Below are 18,693 nucleotides of genomic sequence, written 5' to 3'. Positions count from 1 at the left end.
GAATTGAATTACTATTCCATTAATAAAAATGACACATTTTGGAAAATCTAAATATTGTAATTGACTTTTTAAACCCAGGCCTGTTCATGTGTCTGAGTGTACATTAACTGTCTGGGCATGACAAAATGGAATGCGGTCAGACATCATCTTTGAAAAATAACTACTCTGTTTTGGAGTAGCTGGAAATCACAGTAGGTGTTCTGGTATCTCACAGAAGAGAAGACACTCGCACAGCTACGCCCCAGAGATCTTCTGCTCAGGTGGCCAGGGAAGGGTCATCGCTGTTGGATCCTGACAATGGGGGCGGACAAGCGAGGGAGGATCACCCGAGTGGAAGGTCCTTGGGGATTGAGGAGAGGGTGTTTGACGGCGAGACATGGTATACCCTCTTTCCTAACACTGGCTTACCAGCCCCTCCCTCAGCCTTCATGGGCTATTTCCACTCGTCTCCAATTCTATCCCATGAGTCCCCACAAAAGTACTGAGAAGCCTCCAAGAGGAATGCACACTTCCAATAGAAAACACCACTCTAGTACTGGGATGAAGAAGAGGGATCTGGAGGAATACAGAAATGAAGGTCAGGCATGTCCCATTCATTGTGCTAATTATGGCCAGGCAAAAGAGGCCAAGGACTCACACCTGAAACCCCTTGACAGGGTCCAGGTGTATAAAAGGTGGATCACACAGCATAAGTAAGTTGGTCAGGAGAGAGCAGCCAGACGTCCAGTCCAGCCTGTGATGAGCCTGTGGAGAGTGGAACACTGAGACGCTGAAATGTTGCAGAGTAAAGCAGTTTTCTGAAGCTTGGCGAGGGAGCCGTGTCTCCAGGGAGCCTAGGAGGTCGGAAGAAGGGAACTGTGTGGCGGGTCAGTCCCTTCATTGGGGCAGAGCAGCGTTCGTTCTCCTGGGTAAAGAAGCAGACCAAAGAGTGTCTAAGGGAAAGGAAGTGAGACCTTGACCTCAGGTTTATGAAGCCGCATGAGCGGATAAGCCGTGATATCCAGCAGTGCGACTGGCGAGTTTCAAGTAAATTCAAGAAGCCCAGTACGCTGTTGAAATACATTGTGTCGGAGTGGTCGCGTGCAGCCGGCACGTTGTCGAAAGTCTCATATCTAGAGACAATGAGAGAATAAGCAAATGTGACGCCAGCATGGACCGTCTGGAAACTAGGTAACAGTAGTCGCGTATAAGGAAATCATATGCGTTTGAAGGTCTCTGAACAATTGAATGTATTACAGGCAAGAACTCGAAGAGCTGTTCGGAAACAGCAGAAGAAGGGGGGGAGCAGTGAAGTGTGAGCAAAAGGTCGATCTGGAAAACTTGTTTAAAAAAGGAGAAAGAGGCTACTAGTGGAACCTGACAAAACAGAATATATATGAAAAAAGGGCGACAGAAAGAAAGTCACCTACCAGTGAATATTTGGACAAAAAGCTTGGGAAAAAAGAAGCCAATTAAGAAACCAAGTAATAACCCAGTTAAGGAACCAATTAAGACACTACAAGGGCAACTGGTTGTGCGACCTGTAGTGGGTGGACCGTGCGGCCTGCCAACAGCGCCAAGACCAGGGAGTCCCAACCAACCTGTAACAATTGTTAGGGGAAGTCATGAACGCTGCGCTTTTTAGAAATATGTGCTTTTGAGCTGGGGGGGGGTGGAGATGGAAACCTGAGCTCCTTATTGTGAACCAATTAACTATTGTGAGCAAGTGCATTAAGTTTGAGGAAGGGACCCCTGAGCTCGCCTGGAACTTTGTTAAATTAACAGAACATTGTACGTCAAGAACAAGTGTGTTTTGAACTTCGGAAAGGGAATCCCAAGGCTAGACGAATTAGTTGAAACAAGCATATACTGGAACTGTCTCCTGAACTTGGGGAAGGGAGCAATAGGTCGCTCCATAATGGTTTTTGACACTGTTTACTTAACTAAGAACATCTCCACAGTGTGTTTGGTATCAGACATGAGGACAAGCATACGTTTTGACACAGACAGCTTTTGGTTTAGACTTTCAGACACAGACTTTCCTTAGTTTATTTAGGTAGGGAAAACCTTATGGCAAGATAGGCGTTAAACCAAGCCAAAACTTTCAATAAAGGTTTTAGGAAACTGTTACTCTTGTCTGTCATCTCTTCATACTATGCCGGTCTCACACTTCACTGCTTTCTACTAACCTTTCACTAATGTAGAGTAGTTGCTTGTTTTCATGCGATATATATTTAGGAAAACTACTGCCTTTGAGGTGAAGTGTGGCAGGTTCAGTTTCCATTTTTGTATTATCTGTGTTTCTCTAGGGGCGATAGTTGCATCCCAATGCAAGTGGCGATACCCCAGCGTTGATGGTCATGATCAGAATCACAAGTGTATACAATTCTGATCAATAAGTATATAAAGCTTCTTATTCTACTCCTGACCGGTGTTGGGGGGGGGGGGGGGTCGGGCAGGGGTAAGTGGGGTGGGTATCGATGCGATTCAGAACAGATTGCACATATCAGTTAATAAAACAGTGATTGTGCCGTTTTTATTAATAGAAGTACGGCTCAACTGCATATTGCGAAAATACAGGAGGTACCATGGCAACTTGATATTATTCTGCTCATGTCCGCTCCCCCACTAACAAGCATATTTCAATCAGATATACTTACAAGAAAAGACATGGACTCCAGATTCGGGAGCACTAAGCCAGAAACTCCATGAAACATGAAACTGAAAAGGAAAACAAATTATTCTTAAGCATCTTGGCCATACATAACTTATCTGTTGTGGATGGACAACAAACCTTTTTTTGAAAAGGTCGGCAAAATCAACACTCCCTTGGACAAGTGGACATGCTCGGAAACATTTAAAACATTGAAATGTAATTTAACGCATGCAGGCAGGTCCTTAACTAGAGAGAAAAAAAAAGTATTAATATTTGATTTCCGGCAGATGGAGCTATACCCCAAAGGTGGTCTGAAGACACAGTTGCTACTCAAGCTCAGCTCATTTTACTCAGCACCGACTTTGAGGTCGGGACACTCCCTTGTTGCCCCAAGACCATTTCTGAACTGACCAATGCTTTCGTCCTCTTCCTTTTTTTTACTGGTTCACCCTCCTCGCCAAGGCTCACCTCCTTGGATTACCGGCCATTCACCGGTGGATACCTCCAGGACCATCCAGCGGTTCAATCAGATGATGGCACCTCAAGTCTTTCCAAGCTGTTCTTACTTTAAGATCTTGGGCTGGGTCGGAACCACTACTCAAGCACTGGGAATTGTGCAGTTTACCTTTCACCCCTGTGGAACCCAACAGTTGACTGACCAATGGTCAGATATTCTAACAGACCATGGAATTCCCATCACTTGGCTCACCTTTGGAAACGTGCCTTGGTGTTCAACAAATAAGATCCTATTATTAATATTGGGCAGATCTTTAACATTCTGTTCTATGTATGCCTTTGGAGACAGCGCAGTATTGGGACGGGTAGCCTGCTCAGAGTCAGACGCACGTTGGCTGCTCCTACGATTTCCTATGGCATAGGTAGAATGCATGGGTGTGCTTGAAGGGATGGTCTGCCAGTGGCTGACTGCCCCGCTGTTTGTATGGTCCTTAGTGTACGATTGAGTCTTGTGTTCACTCACTACCTGCTGCTCAAGAGGGACCAAAGCTCTTCATCAGCATTGTTAGGAGGTTTTACACAAGTTGCTGTCTGCGACAGAACTTTGACAAGCCCATCATGTGACAGGACTGTACCCCTAGGTTTAGCCTGAACTACCCAAAGGTTTGGTAGCTATGGCTGAGCAGCAAGGATTAGTCTAGAAGGGAGAAGGGCTGTAGTGAGACACACAGGACCTAGAGCATTCAATCAGTTTAAGGAAACACTGACACACTAGCAGATATATTTTTTTTAAAAAAAGGTTTTAATATACACTAAAGCTTTAGAAAGAAATCATACAAGTACTATTCACACAGTAATATCACAGTAGAATAAAAAGGTAGCACAGTTTAAATTAATGTTTCAGCAATAATAAAGTAAGAGAAGAAACTACTGAAACAGCTAAGCAAACTTTAGATCAACTCAGACGTCAGTTAACCCCTTGTAACAGCCAGACTGCATCAGAGGCCATGAGACGCCATGCAAACACCAAATACCCGGAAACTACGGAGGGGCCCGCGGGAAGCAGTGAGGTGGACACTGGAGAAGCAAAACTCGAACCTGAACGTACAAGCCGAAAGGAGGAGGAGGAAGACACTGAAGGAAGCAGTCATTTGTGGTCGGGGGCAGACCTGGGTGCCATCCGCGAATTGTGTTGCCTGAATGCGGATAGTGGAAACCCTAACGCACGGCTGGTAGCGGGGTTGAGAAATGGCGTGGGTCCTACGGGCAACGAACGCGGAAACCACGACACAGGCGACCAGACGGAGCAAGGGTCTGCCGGCATGTGCTGCGTGTACCGCAGCACGAACGACCAACAGGGGGGGGGGGGTTGTTGGGCCAAGACGCCACAAACGGGGAACGGAACAAAGAGAAGCAAAAGAACCGTATAACCTCACACTCGTAAAACAGATAAGAGAGACCAAAAAGAAGGATATTAAAAGGTCTTTATCCTTACCAAAGCTAGGGAACTCTGACTTTATAAACCCCAATCATCACCTCGTGTCACAAATGTCGGGGAGACATCATGGCGACTGGGAGCACGGAAGGAAGGGGGCGGGGCTTGGGAGGTGTTTTATATCCTCGGACATAAGGAGAGACTTGATTGGGTCAAGAGTGGCCAGCCCCTATATAAAGCAAAGAGAGACGAAGGACTGATGGGGAGTTCTCTTTCTTCTTTCAGAATCGGTTTGGAAGCGAGGAGACCACAACTCCATACCAGTGGGCTTACGAAGATTAAACCGAGATTTCTGCCTTACACTCGCAGAAACCCAATCAAAGTCATCTTGGCTGTAAAGAGAATTGATACTTGAATTAATATTTTCTTTTCATTTCTTAAGAAAAGTCAATAAAAAGACTGACTTTTGTTCAACTTACCTACCTAGTCCGAGTGGTCCGTCACACCCCTGTTCAACCAATCTTTAAAAGTCCATCTCTATACTAGGCGATTCTCACAAGAGTCAAGTGGGGCACTGGTGGTCCAGTGACCAAGGGCTGAGGAGGAAAAGGCAGGTAAACAGTAGGCAGAGCAGAGTCTATGAAGGTTTCTTAAGGTTTGCAGGTACGTAATGGGTGTTTCACCCCAATGAAACTCTGGTGCCCTGGCCGTGTGGGGGCTGGGGGCAAGTAACAGCTTAATTGTAGCCCTCCAAGAACAACGCAGTAAGACTAAGGTATGTGCCTATGCTAGAGACAGTACCTGATCAATGAAGAACTTGTTGCAGCCGGTGAGGCGACAGGTGTCCCCGGTTTGGATTTTTTGGCTTGGGTGGCTGAAGAAGGAACTTCGGAGTAACAGATGGATGCACTCAAGCAGTAGGCCGCTCAGCAGTGGATCTTTGCAGCACTGGCTTTGAGTCAGCAGTGGTTGTCATCCGGTAGACTTCTTGCGTTGACGGTCCACAACTCAGCTCAGGGACCGTCTATTATGAGTGAAAAAGTGTCACTACAGACCCAGGAGCATGCCCATAAGGTTGCAGTCGGAACCACGCTTCACAAGACGTTGCACTGCAAAATGACAAAGGTTCCAGGGTATTGGGAGTTTGCAGTCTGTGAAGGTTGCATATCTTCGTGGGATGGCGCAAAAGGCAGATGGCCTTGCGAGTGGTTAGGCCCATCAGTCCAGGGGAGTTTGTCACTCAGAATTTGGGGTTGGGTCTTCTGCAGTTACTCAATGGCTCTGGCAGTTGCTTGGAAGGTGCGGGCTGGAACGTCTTACCAATTCCTCTGCGGATCTTCACTGCAGTGGCTAACATTCAGGTTCAGCTCCAGGATGCCTTTTATGCAAGAAAACTGAATGATCCCACCAATCACCATTCAAGTCTCTCAAGCAAATCTGGAGCGCGGCTGTCCCAGGGGTACAGCCAGCCTCCCAGTTCAGACTGGTTCTCAGAAGGCACACTAAAGGACAAAGACCGGGGAAGTTTCAGTTAGCTCCTCCACTCCCTGTCCTTTCAGGCACTCGCAGAGCCTTGGCGGGCTTTCCAAGTGAAGACTGCCAAAGACAAAATATGCATCAAGAGCTCCCCAAACAAAGCAGGTAGAAGAAGGCTCAAGTAAGAACAAGTTATCGTGAACAGGGCGGTGCACGCCTCCCATTTGGCTAGGGGACGTCAGCCGCTACCTGATCCTGACCCTGGGGGCAGCTATATGAGAGAGGGCCACATCGGAGAGACAACTACCGGGAGGATATCATGACTTCATTGGATGAGACAGGGTACCCCTCCTGCCCCCCATTTGCCCATGGAAAAAAAACATATACCCAATACCGTAATGGCCTATTGCCATGTGTCCGTTCTCCCCTTTAGGGAAAGTAGAAGAACCTTTCAAATCAACCTCCCATTTTTTGGTCTAAAATCGAACAGCCCCAAGCAATGTTCCCTGTAAGGTGCGCGCCTGTGCGGCCGCGCACCTGTTGATTGTGAGCCGCGCATAGTGCTTATTTTGCCGCGCACTCCAATCATCATTTTGTGATTTTTATTTTCTATATTTTTTTTTTCCCCAGCCCGCGGCCGGGAAGTCAAGTGAGACCCCTGGGGTGAAATTATTTTTATTTCTTTCCAGCCTGCGGCCGTGAAGGCAAGTCAGACTCCTGGGGGCTGGGCCGCCTGGGGCTGGGCTGGGCTGGGCAGGGCAGGGCAGGAGCCAGGAGGCACCAGCGGCCCTGTCTGCAGACTGCACTCTGCAGTGTCTGCACACAATTCATCATCATAGCAAGGTAACTAACACTAGATGTTGTTACCTTGCTTTGATGATTGCATCATGCATGCATCATTGAGCCGTCACTGCAGGGGGCCGGTGCCGTGTGGTGCTCAGCTCGCGATCTGCGCAGGCCGGCGGCGGCCGAGTTGAACGGTTACTTTGATCTGTGGAGGGAAGCGGCTGAAGCAATTGCACACACTAAGGCAATCGTAACACCTGCCGCCTCCCTCTGAGTCCTGCCCCGGGGGTGGGTTGTTGCACTTCTTTACAAAGTTGAAACAACTTCCACTTGTGCCTGGGGGACTGGGGGGCCACCGCAGAAGAACAAGCCAATGAAAATTTGTGCCCGCCGAGACTCTGTGCCGCCAGGTCCATCACGGCGTGACGCATGTGACCGACTATGCTATTGGGCCTCTGACCCACCCTGGCCCTGGCTGGGCATGATTTATTGGGGTGCACCAGTGGACCTCAGTCACCAGTCACCACCAGACAACTTGGAGGCCGCCAGCCCAGTGCCCACACACAGGACAGCCACACTGAGGAGGACCACCAGGCGAGGCGACGACGACCCAGGCCACAGTCAGCAGCCAACAGCCAGCCTGCCACTGTGCTGCGAGGTAAGGAGGACTCTCTTCTCGTCGTATAATGGGTTTGGCAATAAAGGCTATGGTGGGTTTCCCCATGGATGTCACCCGGCCGAACCCCATCCCCCCAATGTGCACCCCATGCTATCAGGTGCCCAGGTAGTTCTTGAAGCCACCCTGCCCTGCCTGGGCTCCGTTTTCGCGCCCAGGCCCTCCAACCTAAAAAAGGCCCAGCCAGCTCCTGGGGATTGGAGGGGCTGAGACTGGCTACCGGCTGCCGCCGGCACCGGCCCTGTCCGAGCACCGATCGGGCACGATCGGCCTTGCCTTCACGGCGTTGCCATGTCCTGCTGCTGGGCACCCCACCTGATATGCTCTTGTTAAGCGGGGAGACCTTTCGGCTCAGGAGGGCCATGGACCCCTCCCCCCCGGGGGCCGACGGGCCAGTGGGCCCACTGCACCAGGCCTGCTCGCTATCCGACTGGGCCTGCTGGCTGGAGGCCAGGCCCAAATTTATGCAAATCTCGGGCCGAGCAGGGCCTGATCGGAGAAATGAACTATGCTACAATGTGCCTCTTCTGCTGGTCTCTGCCTGCCGGAGCTTCCCCCTGCATGTGGGACAGCCAGCTCTGCAGACGCTCAGGGCTTCCGGGAGGGCTAGGGCTGGGTCAGGGCCGGCCTGCTCATCCTCGCTTAGCGGGGCTTCCAGAACAGGCCCAGCCCCTGCCCTCTTGCTCGCAACTCATACTTACCTGGCATGGGAACATCTGTGATCAGAAAGGCAGATCTCCCAGGGTGAGGCTCATCCATTGCACGTCGGATTTGCTGACCCCTGCGATGTCCCTAAATGCGGGATACTCGACTGCATTATTTCTGGCAGTGGGAGACTGCGTTCGCGCTTTCCCCTGATTTATTGGTGAAAGAAAGAAAAAGTTTAGTGTGTGAGTCAGGGTGTTTGCACACAGAGCCCCTGGTCGTGCAGCATTGTTTATTTTGCAGCTCAGGGGTCCACAGGCCTGATGGATTGGTGAAATACATTTTTTTTTTAAAGTCATGTGTGTGAGTAGGTTGGTTGCGCACAGAGCCCCTGAATGTTGCTGCAGTCAAGAGGGCCAGCATTCACTGGAGGGGTGAAGTGCACAGGCGCCTAACCCCAGACTTGTGCGTCCCATGATATCAAGTGCCCCGTTAGTTCTTGAAGCCACCCTGCCCTACCCGGGCTCTGTTTTCGCACCCAGGCCCTCCAACCTTAAGAAGGCCCAGCCAGCTCCTGGGGATTGGAGGGGCGGAGACTGGCTACCGGCTGCCGCCGGCCCCGTCCGAGCACCGATCGGGCACGATCGGGCCTTGTCTTCACAGCGTTGCCGTGTCCTGCTGGGAAGGCACCCCACCCGAGACGCTCTTGTTAAGTGGGGTGACCCGTCGGCTCAGGAGGGCCATGGACCCGCCTGGGGCTGACGGGCCAGTGGGTCCACTGCACCAGGCCTGCTCGCTATCCAACTAGGCCTGCTGGCTGGCGGCCAGGTCCGAATTTATGCAAATCTCGGGCCGAGCAGGGACTGATGGGAGAAATGAACTGTGCTACAATTGGCCTCTTCTACTAGGCTCTGCCTGCCGGAGCTTCCCCCTGCACTGGGGCAGGCAGCTCTGCAGACGCACAGGGCTTCCGGGAGGGCTGGGGCTGGGTCAGGGCCTGCCTTTCTCACCCTCGCTTAGCAGGGCTTCCAGAACAGGCCTGCCGCCCAACCCCTGCCCTCTTGCTCGCAACTCATGCTTACCTGGCAAGGGAGCATCAGTGATCACCAAGGCAGATCTCGAGTCCCAGGGTGAGGCAGGCTCATCCATTGCACACCTGATTTGCTGACCTCTGCGATGGCCCCAAATGCGGGATACTAGACTGCATTATTTCTGGTAGTGGGGGACTGCATTCGCGCTATCCCCTGATTTATTGGTAAAAGAAAGAAAAAGTTTTGTGTGCGAGTCAGCTAGTTTACACACAGAGTCCCTGGTCTTGCAGCAGAGTTTCTTTTGCTGTAGTCAAGAGGGCCAAATCCGAACAGCTCAGGGGTCCAGCCCTGATGCATTGGTGAAAGAAAGAAAAAGTCACAGAGCTTCTGAATTTTGCTGCAGTCAAGAGGGCCAGCATTCAATGGAGGGGTCAAGTGCACAGGCGCCTAACCCCAGACTTGTGGGGATGTCGCAAATTAACCCCCTGAGGTGGCGTATAGGATTGGCCTGCTGGTGGCGTGCTGACTTGCAACTAGTGCAACCTAGCGTCCATTACAGGGTTTATTTATTTATTGCGAGTGTGACATTTGTAAAGCACACTAAGCCCAGATTCACTTAACTGGTTTGCTGTTAAATCTCAGTTACCAGTTTAATGGTATCCAGTCCACTAATTGCTCATTTTACTATAGCCGATATGATAACTCTGCGGCCAGTGGGTTGAGCGCTCGCTGCTGTGATGTGTGTGTGTGAGATCTGCAGGCCCGAATCCCAGTAAGGCCATCTCAGCCTTTCATCCTTCTGAGGTCGATACATGATTACCAACACAGGTTGGGTGCTATTGTATGCATATTTGTTCAATAAAAAAAAAAGCTTAAGCCTAAGTGCTATACAATTACATGTTATCATTTGCTAATGTTTAGAGATGTAAAAGGACAATTTCAGAAGAGCTAAAGTCTTGGGAGGAGAATAGAGCACCCAAATGTCCCTTGAAGTAGAGATTGTTGTGCCGCAAGTTTGCATTCCTCGCTTGCACACTGTGGAATCTGATCACTAAGCCTTGCTCACTGGTGGGGCGCTGCTGGTAGATCCGGCAAAGGCTGGTATCTGGTGGGAAAATGAGGCTAGGTGTTAGCCGTGAGGAGGACTGAAGAAACTCCAAGCACCTACCTGGCTGGGAAAGTTGGCGTCTTGGACCGAGGCCGTCTAGGGTGAAGGCAGCATAACGACAGGGTATGGTAATCCTGGATGCGGCGAGTGAAAACGCACAAGGGCAAACCTGCAAATAAATTGAAGCAGGATCTAGGCTAGGGGTTGCCTTAGCGGTGGTATAAATTGCCGAAAGAGAACCGGAGTGGTGGCAAGCGACGGGCTGCTAAATGCAATTAAGTGATGGTGCCTAGAAAGGGATGATGCCAGGAGGCGAGCTGCGCGACCTTGCACGAAGGGACATTGCAAAAGCCGAGGTGCTGGAGAGCTATGCAGGGGCTGTGCCAAAATGGTGCCTTTGGTCTTTGGCGGGTGCCAGGTGAAAATACAAAGGCAACGTTGATGTGCACAACAGTACGTAGTGCAAGGGATGGCTGCTAAGTGTTAGGGCGATGTTGTAGAAGAAATAATAAAAACCGGGAAAGATATTTACAAAGTGGTGGCTCGAGCGGACAAGATGCAGGATTGAAGTTAAACGGCTCTCGAGGCAGTCCGAACGCTGCACATGGAAGTGGGAGGTGCCGAAATGCAGAGGAAGAGGGCAAACGCAGTCTTACCTCTTCAATGGAGTGCTGTGTCTTCTCGGGGGAGCGGTGTCTCGTCTCTGCGAGTGCACGGAAGAGCTCGTTTATGTTAGAAAAGACGTTGCAAAAAAACTGAGATGCCTGTTCCATGCACGCAGATGGAGCTGTATCATACCTCTAGCCTAATGCATGTGTCAGGGGGGCCTATTTGGATAAAGAGTGGCGTACAATAGATATAAATCAGATCAGGCTATTGCACGGAAAGGAATATCTAACTTTGCGAGCGCCTAGGAGCTATTATGGGCTAGGCGTTAAAATGCAGGTAACAATTAGGGAAGCGGATGGCGTGTAATAAATGAATAGCACTAAAGTATACATCAAGTGCTGTGGAACGCATTATAAATAAGAGCGTCATGTGGTAACAAATGCAACAGTTCTTTGAACACACGTCGGTTGGAATCTCAGTCATTACGACACAAACGTGCAGATGGTGCCTACTGAGTGCGAAGCATCTTGCAGTGGGGGAATGGGAGAATAGTGTTGAATGATTGAGGGAGGAAGGATACATCAGGTACTTTACAATGTATTGTTGGTGAAAACATCAATTAGGAAATCAATACAGTCCTTACTTGGAGGCATATGTTCACATAAATTGCTTGGTATTTGACAGACGTTTAACACCAGTGAAAAACACTAGGTGCCAGCTTTGTAAGAATCGTGCAGTGAAGAGACAGAAAAACATTGATTAGAGAATGGCGGCTCAAAAATGCCGTTTTTTTTTTTTTAAATATCATAAGGCTTGATATATGAAAAACCATTCATGCTGTATAAAGAAGTTATAGGCACATAAGGGCTAAGTGATGTTGGCAAGTCTTGTCGATTGAGCTGTGGAGCATGATAAAAGTAACTAGCGCATGTCGCTTCTCATGTGGCCAGGGAAAGGCAGACACTTCCTGAGGGTGATGTTCTGCGCGAGGACTGCATGGGAGGGGAATCCGGACAGAAGAACTGGGAGAACCCCTTTGCTACTTCCCTTTAGACCCTACAACTTAAATAGCTTATTCTAGAAGTGAAACCGTTGAAAAGAAAGATAACCAGAACATTGGGGGATTCAAGTGCCACAATGCCCCAAGTACTGGGGCGAAGAAGAGGGATTCAGATACACTAAACTGTAGTGTGCGGTCTAGTGTTTCTAATGACCCACACCTGAGCAGGACCTTTGAATATTTAAGGCCTCCTCAGGTGCAGGCCATTAGAAGTAGGAGTGGTTACACAGACTACAAGTTGAAGGGGAACGGAGCCGCATCTTCAGAGCAGAGGACTGTCCAGAGAGGGTGGCCAACATGGATGGCCTTGAATGCAGAGTTTGCGCAGCGTAAGTGTGGTTGTGAAAAGCTTTCCCCCTTCAGAGAGAGGCTCTCCTTATTGTAAGTTGTATGGCTGGCGAGTAACCAGAGAGTATCAGGAGCAAGGAACGCTCCATTCCAGACTGGTGTGGGTTGCCGGAAGCAAACCGAAGCAGAAAGCGGCAGAGGAAGCAGAAGGAACTGTGGCAGCGGAGCGACCGGACGCGTATGCAGAAACCGACGAGTTCACCTCTGTTGGGTAACACCGGTGCGCTCTGTACTCGGCCTCTGGCCACTTATAATGATTTTGAATACAGAACTAATATAAAGAGGTTGAATTGGCACAATAAGAACTTTGTGAAAAGACAAGCACAGAGGGGTTATAATTATTACTATAAAGACCAACGTTATTGCCAAAGCCAAGAGAGGCCAATACTGAAGCAAACTAATTATAACCCTTATTGCCAAAGTGAGGAAGAGGCAATAGTTGAAAGAGACCTCAACAAGCATTGTATAAACCAAAGAGGAGCAAGTGTAATAGAGAGACATTGTCAGCCTTTGTTTGATGTAAAAGTGGGAAAACAAGAGTGGCAGGAGAGATGCCCCCTAGATAAAACATTGCGCAGGAGAGGAGCATTGCATGTGGCAATCACAATAGTGGAACAAACACAAATGTGTAGTAGGTCTTCCCCGAAGAAATAGTAAAATTTGAAGGTGATGATAGTCAACAACTTTTCCAAAACGTCTGAAGTAAACTTTACCACAGTAGTAGCAGTAGGAGCTTTTTGAGCTACATGCGAGTATAACAAGAAGGACTTTTAAGTGGCAGTCCTGGCAGGTAAGTGGACCAGGAAGAAATCATCGAAGTAATGTGTTGTGGCTAAAGGTTGTAAAGAAGAAGTAGCAAGCCCACTAAAGTAGTTCATGAATTGTTGTGGAACCATCCTGACCTAAATTGTTGTTGATACAGAAGAATTGTAAAAGTATTTTGTTTCTTAAGAAGAAGTTGGTGTATTGAATCAGAACTCTCAAAACGGAACTCTTGTTTGAACTTATGATTAAAAATCCTGCTTTGAATCTGGGGAAGGGGCTCCAACCCAGGTTACAGGGATATACAGTTATTATATTTATGTGGAACTTAACTTTTATTTCTGTTATATTTGGATTGCCATGTATTCCCTTTATGAGTTTGATGTATGCATAAGTGTGAAGGACAGATTACTTTTGTTAAAGTGCTTCCTTTAGTTTATTTTGATAGGCAGGGAAATCCGCTTTAGGTTAGGGATAGTGAGGCGTTTATCAAACCCTTTTGTGTTAATAAAATGGCATCTTGTGAAAAACCTTTACCAAGTTATCCCCCTTACATTTCTGACTCCTCACAGTACCTCCAGCATCATGCGGGAGGTGAATCCTCCAGTTTTCCTCCCACAAAATTGGTGCACTTACCACTAGTAATTCCACTAATGGTAATTCCGCTGGAAAAAGCACCTGAAGGAGCGCTCATTTTTTCACTGGGTTGGCTCCACTATATTGGGCCAGGGGCCCGTTGGGTCGATGCCCCTCGCCCATTATGGGCAAGCCACCACTGATTAGGACATGGTCATAATATTCCTTCCATTCAGGACTCCAAAAGGAGAGCTTTGAGCGTGTTCATTACAAGCTGCATTTGCTGAGGACCTTCAGGATGTCTCCTCCTTGGGGGTATAGAGAAGTCCTGTTTCTCTGCATCAGCCTCTAGCAGATAAAGAAGAATCAATATCTTTTCTGTGGATGTTTTAGTGCTTCAGCTCCAGGCTGTTCCATGATAATCTGTGGCTATTACCACCCTGTATCGATTTCTTGGTCTCCATTAGAGTCAGGGCACAAGTTGAGGGACAACGCTGGTGGAAGCCCGCCCCCCTGTTTATTTAAGTAATTTAAAAATAGGTTGCTGCACCCGCCGCAATTGTGCTATAAACACAATTATCGTGCCTTGAAACACTTGTGTATAGGCGTGCTATAAATAAAATATCATCATATCATTAACCACAAGCCCACACAAGGCTTTGCTAGTTAGGCACCAACATTTGAAATTTCTCATATTTAATTCTGCTGTATATTTCTTTTGTTGTTTTTTTTTTACAATTTCTTAGATATAAAAGGTGAATACACTTTATTATATTTTCTACAAAGTAGTAGGAACATATGTTCTCTTGAAAATGCTCATGTGTGCTGTGCTCTTTCTTCAATTAATTGGGAATGACAAGTGGAATAAAGCCTACGTATTTCACTTTATGTTTTGTTATGTGGATTTATACGCTTTGGGATATGTTTGTAACGTGATTTCCCATGTCAAAATGCCAACACATATTTTTTTTAGACTACTCAAGCCCAGATCATTACATATTTCTAGGCGTTCGCTTACCAGAGTCTATCAGCTGTTTTTCTGTGATGTAAATAAGGCCTCTCCTCTCCCTATGCCAGGGTTGTCTGGAATGATACAGACAAAGCTGGCAAAGAGAAGGAAAAAAAACTCAAGGAACACTCCTGTGGGAGTAAAAAAACCTTGGTGCTGTTGATGTGCTGAAGAAGCTGGATGAATGGTCTGGATAAAGCTCAGCTGAAGGCAGTTTAGAAGTCTCCAAAGAAGGCTGGATGATAGAGCAAAACCAAGAGTACTGGAGGCAAAAAGGATCGGACAAACCAAACGCAGGCTGAGCATAGGTCCACGAATCACAGATGTTCAATAGAAAGGCAGAGTAGAGGGATGCAAGGACGCGCAGGAAGCGCAGTAGCTGGAAAGAGATTCACAAGGACGGAAAAAAGTCACAAGTATGAGGGAGCGTTAGCGCAATTAGGAGAAGTTGCAAAGCAAGGTGCTATGTCCGGATTACTTTTGTGAGTCGACGGGCGGAAGCTCCTCCTCCAAAGGCTCCACATCATTTTGGAGAGCCAGCGCCATATTGTGGTGGGCGGATTTGGTCTGGTTGTTGGTTGGCATCCAGTGTGGGCGCCATGTGGTTGGCTAACCCGAACTGACATAGTGGTTGGCTTTTTACTGAGGACGCCATATCATGGTTGGCTTGTTGCCGTTCTTGGTTGGCGAGCTGCACGCCATCTGTCTAGTAGGGGCCAAGGACGGAGCCTGGTTCTAACACATATGCATTATTGAATTTCAATCCCCCCTTTTTAATGCAGACTGTTTTCCTCTCTTATCAAAGGGGCAAACATTATATTGAAAAGGGCCCCAACATTCGAGACACATTTATAGCCCAACAAAGGGGGCCAATCATAATGTTGGAAAATCTGTACATGGATCTTGTCTCTTGGGGGAACTTTGCCCTTTTAATTGAAAAAGGCCCCGAACACAAAGCCGAGAAACATCTGCAGCCATAAGCTGCCCCTTCTGAAAATGAAACTGCAGTGCTTTCCCAAAGGCTTTGGGAAAGCACTGCAGTTTAATGTTGGTTGCTTTTAAAATGGTGTACATATTGGAAGTATTCCCTTCTCCTAGGAGTAAGGAATATTTCAAATATATACAACATTTTAGAACCACGTGGAGAGTCTAGCGGCTCGAGTGGCATGGCAGTACAGTACTGTCTGCAGAGTGAAATTAGGGACTTGTCCTTGCAAGCACACAAATCCATCGTTTCAGCCTGCACAGTGACGGTTTATAGTCATTTTTTCAAATACAAAAATGTTGAAAGTCGCATTTTTTTAAATTACATTTGTTATTCGAAATGGGGGGGTTCCCCATAACCCCCCCGAACCCTGCTTTTTTTTAACCATTTTTTTTTATTCCAGGACCCCAAAACAAATCTATAATTAAAAAAAAAAAGAATCGATATTTTTTCGACATTTTTGTCTTTCCACGTTTTTTTTCTCGAAATTATGACCAACCACCCACAGTGACAGCTAAAGGCAAAAAACACTGCCGATTCACCCAACAGGGGTGTTGCTAGGTCTGGAAAAGTTCTGGGGATACACTAATGTGGAGACTGTCGGGACTCGGGGCTAGCTAGCCTTTTGGTTGTAACCTGCGAGCTCGTATCCGGGGCTACAACCAAAAGACCCGGGGCTATAGCGCCCTCAGGCCCCACCTAGCAATGCCTCTGCAATTCGGCAATGCCTTCCTTAATCAACCTATGAGTTACTCAGGCTGTTTAAGAATACCATTGCCGAATTGACAGTTCGGGCAGGCCAATTAAGAAAGACTTTGTAGTCAGCAGTGCAGGCTAATTAACAAAAGCACTGCCGAATCGGCAATGCCTTTCTTAAACAAACTGAGTTACGGAGGATGATTAAGAAAGGCAATGCCGAATTAGCAGTACTTTTGTTAATTAGACTGTAGTGTGTGAGATGACTAACACTGCAACAAATCTTGGCCAGTGCACAGTGCCTTAAGTGGGATGAGAATTTGTGGGGGGCTCCAAAACTTGACAGCATTTGTATTGGGGGTGTGGCCTAAATAGTGCTGGCAGGGTCTAGAAAATACCCTTGAATAAAAAAAAATAAAAAATTACATAGTACAAGATTGCCTGTTATTTATATCAAGCAGTCTACTGAATTAAACAAAAAAAAATCCAGCGCCTACGAAATGGCACAGAACTGTGATATTTGGTAGGTGCTGGATTGCTTTTGTTTTCTTTAACAGACTGCTTACCATTGTGAGAAACCTGAAGGTGTCTCACCCGCTAGTCTCCGGAGATCTGCCATCCAGTTGGCCAGGACACGGCCATCACTTTTGGATCCAGTTCCTGGGGGTGGATCAGTGTGGGAGGATCACCAGGATGATGGGTCTTCAGGGAGTGGGAGTGGGCCACCCGAAGGCGAGATGCTGTATCCCCATCCCTGTAACACCCTTTCCACATCCTACCAGGTAGGATACCTCGGAACTCACCCCCCCCTTTCCCAACACAAAAACGTTCTCACGGACAGCTCACCAAAAAACACCAGAGCCGTATACCTGACATTTCCCAATACAATGGTCAGGCAATAACTGATATTACACACACCGGACTTCCATCACACTTCCCCACAGGGACAAAAGGCGGAGCACAAAAAATCACACTCGGAGCGAGGCAAATGAAACAGTGGTTCAAAGATGGCAGTTTAATACAAGGAGAAAGACGGCGAGTCCGGAGAGGGTTGCAAGGAGGGAAGGGCCCTTGACCTTTTCAGACCGTTACTTTCGTGAACCTTGAAAAGTAAGAAACCTAAGACTGGGAACTAAAGCTGAACACACCTGCATTGTGCGTCAGAGGTAGACAGGGCTCTGATGTGCCGATAACCAAGCTGGGGAGGAGCGGCTGCTGCTGTCGTACTGTCCTTGGGGTCCTACAACAAAGCAGTGCCAGTAAAGCCAGCGAGTTGGAGAGACTGATCCCAAATCCACCCATGTTAGAACCAAGGTTGCAAGTGGCAACAATGGATCAAGAAATCTAAAGAGAACAGCGTTTGAAACGTATGTAACAAACAACGTGAATATAATTGAAAAATAGAGGTGTGATTGAACTTTGGGAGGCCAAATAAGATACCATAGACAGAGTGGTCCAGCACCAGGTGGGTGCTCACTCGAGGGTCTCTATCAGGTATCCAATTAATTGGCAACTATTGAAAGGTGAAATGTGAGATTGAAGTGGTCCTGTAATGGGTCAAGCTAAATCCTGTGTACATTCAAAAGACTCTGACAGTTGAATGAGTGCTACTAATTGGGATGAGAAAGGATCTGTGCCCGGCAGAGTGGGATCCAGTGTGAGACACCCACATTGAACACTTGAAAGAGGAGAGAAACTTTTTGGTTATTTTGTTCTTGTACATCAGGCCCTTTGAGCCAAGAGACTTTGGAAAAGCAAAGAGACGTGCAGCACAGAAGGCCCCGATACTGGTAATGCAACTGTGTCCTTGTGCCGAAGAAGCCAGAGTGTGCTTTGCTCGAGTGAACCACCTTGTCCCATGATGAAAACGTGGGGAAGGGAGACCAACGGCCGGAACATCCTGACATATCATTTCGAAGTGGAGTGAAGGGTTTGGTGCGTTTGGGAACAGATCGAGTTTCCTATCTAAAGACTTTCTTCACACAGACATTGCTCCTTTAAGCCGGAGTACCTTGAGTGGAGTGCCTGCTACAAAAACCCTGCACTCCGCAAAGCTGAGTGAAGTGGAGCTAAATGTTTGAGCAGGGTTGAAGGGGGTTTACTAGTGCACCAGAGAATGCCTTCTGGGTCCCGCTGCGGCTGCTACCCAAGACACGCCCCCCAACACGCCCCCTCCCGCGCTTGAGCCTGGTACAAGTCTGTGGTCTCACAGCCATTTAGACTTCAACCGAACGGACTGACTGACTGAAGCAGCAGGCGACCAGACTAGGAGTAGGCGCAGGAACGGTGGGCCCACGAACGTGGCAGCAAATGCTACAGGCAAGAATGGATGACGGTGGCGATGCAGAGCTAATGACAATCGGCAACAACGATACAATTGAGGCGAGTGACGAAGCGCAG

At 48.0% G+C, this 18,693-nt stretch overlaps 1 protein-coding gene, 1 non-coding gene and 1 pseudogene across 6 annotated transcripts in view; 2 read left to right on the top strand and 1 right to left on the bottom strand.

Moving 5' to 3' along the window:
* Positions 1–18,693, bottom strand: part of STRADA (STE20 related adaptor alpha) — a 546,126-nt gene that overhangs the window by 517,881 nt on the left and 9,552 nt on the right. For 4 of the 5 annotated variants that reach the window (XM_069634117.1, XM_069634116.1, XM_069634113.1 and 1 more), the window contains exon 2: positions 2,640–2,700. The exons of the other annotated variant lie outside the window; for it this stretch is intronic. Coding sequence is in view for 2 of the 4 variants with exons in the window: in XM_069634116.1 (XP_069490217.1) it covers positions 2,640–2,696 (57 nt within the window). In the remaining 2 variants the exon portion in view is untranslated. The remainder of the gene's footprint in view (positions 1–2,639; positions 2,701–18,693) is intronic. 5 annotated transcript variants of the gene reach the window in all.
* On the top strand, positions 8,158–8,321 carry LOC138522207 (U1 spliceosomal RNA). The gene has a single exon (XR_011283296.1). It is a non-coding gene; the product is annotated as a U1 spliceosomal RNA (small nuclear RNA).
* LOC138522141 (U1 spliceosomal RNA) lies at positions 9,184–9,356 on the top strand (annotated as a pseudogene).

Source organism: Ambystoma mexicanum, chromosome 13 (assembly GCF_040938575.1).
Source record: "Ambystoma mexicanum isolate Mex_15411 chromosome 13, UKY_AmexF1_1, whole genome shotgun sequence".
NCBI classification, from domain to species: domain Eukaryota; kingdom Metazoa; phylum Chordata; class Amphibia; order Caudata; family Ambystomatidae; genus Ambystoma; species Ambystoma mexicanum.
Note: the sequence above shows the minus strand (reverse complement) of the source record. Positions and strands in the feature narration are given on the sequence as shown.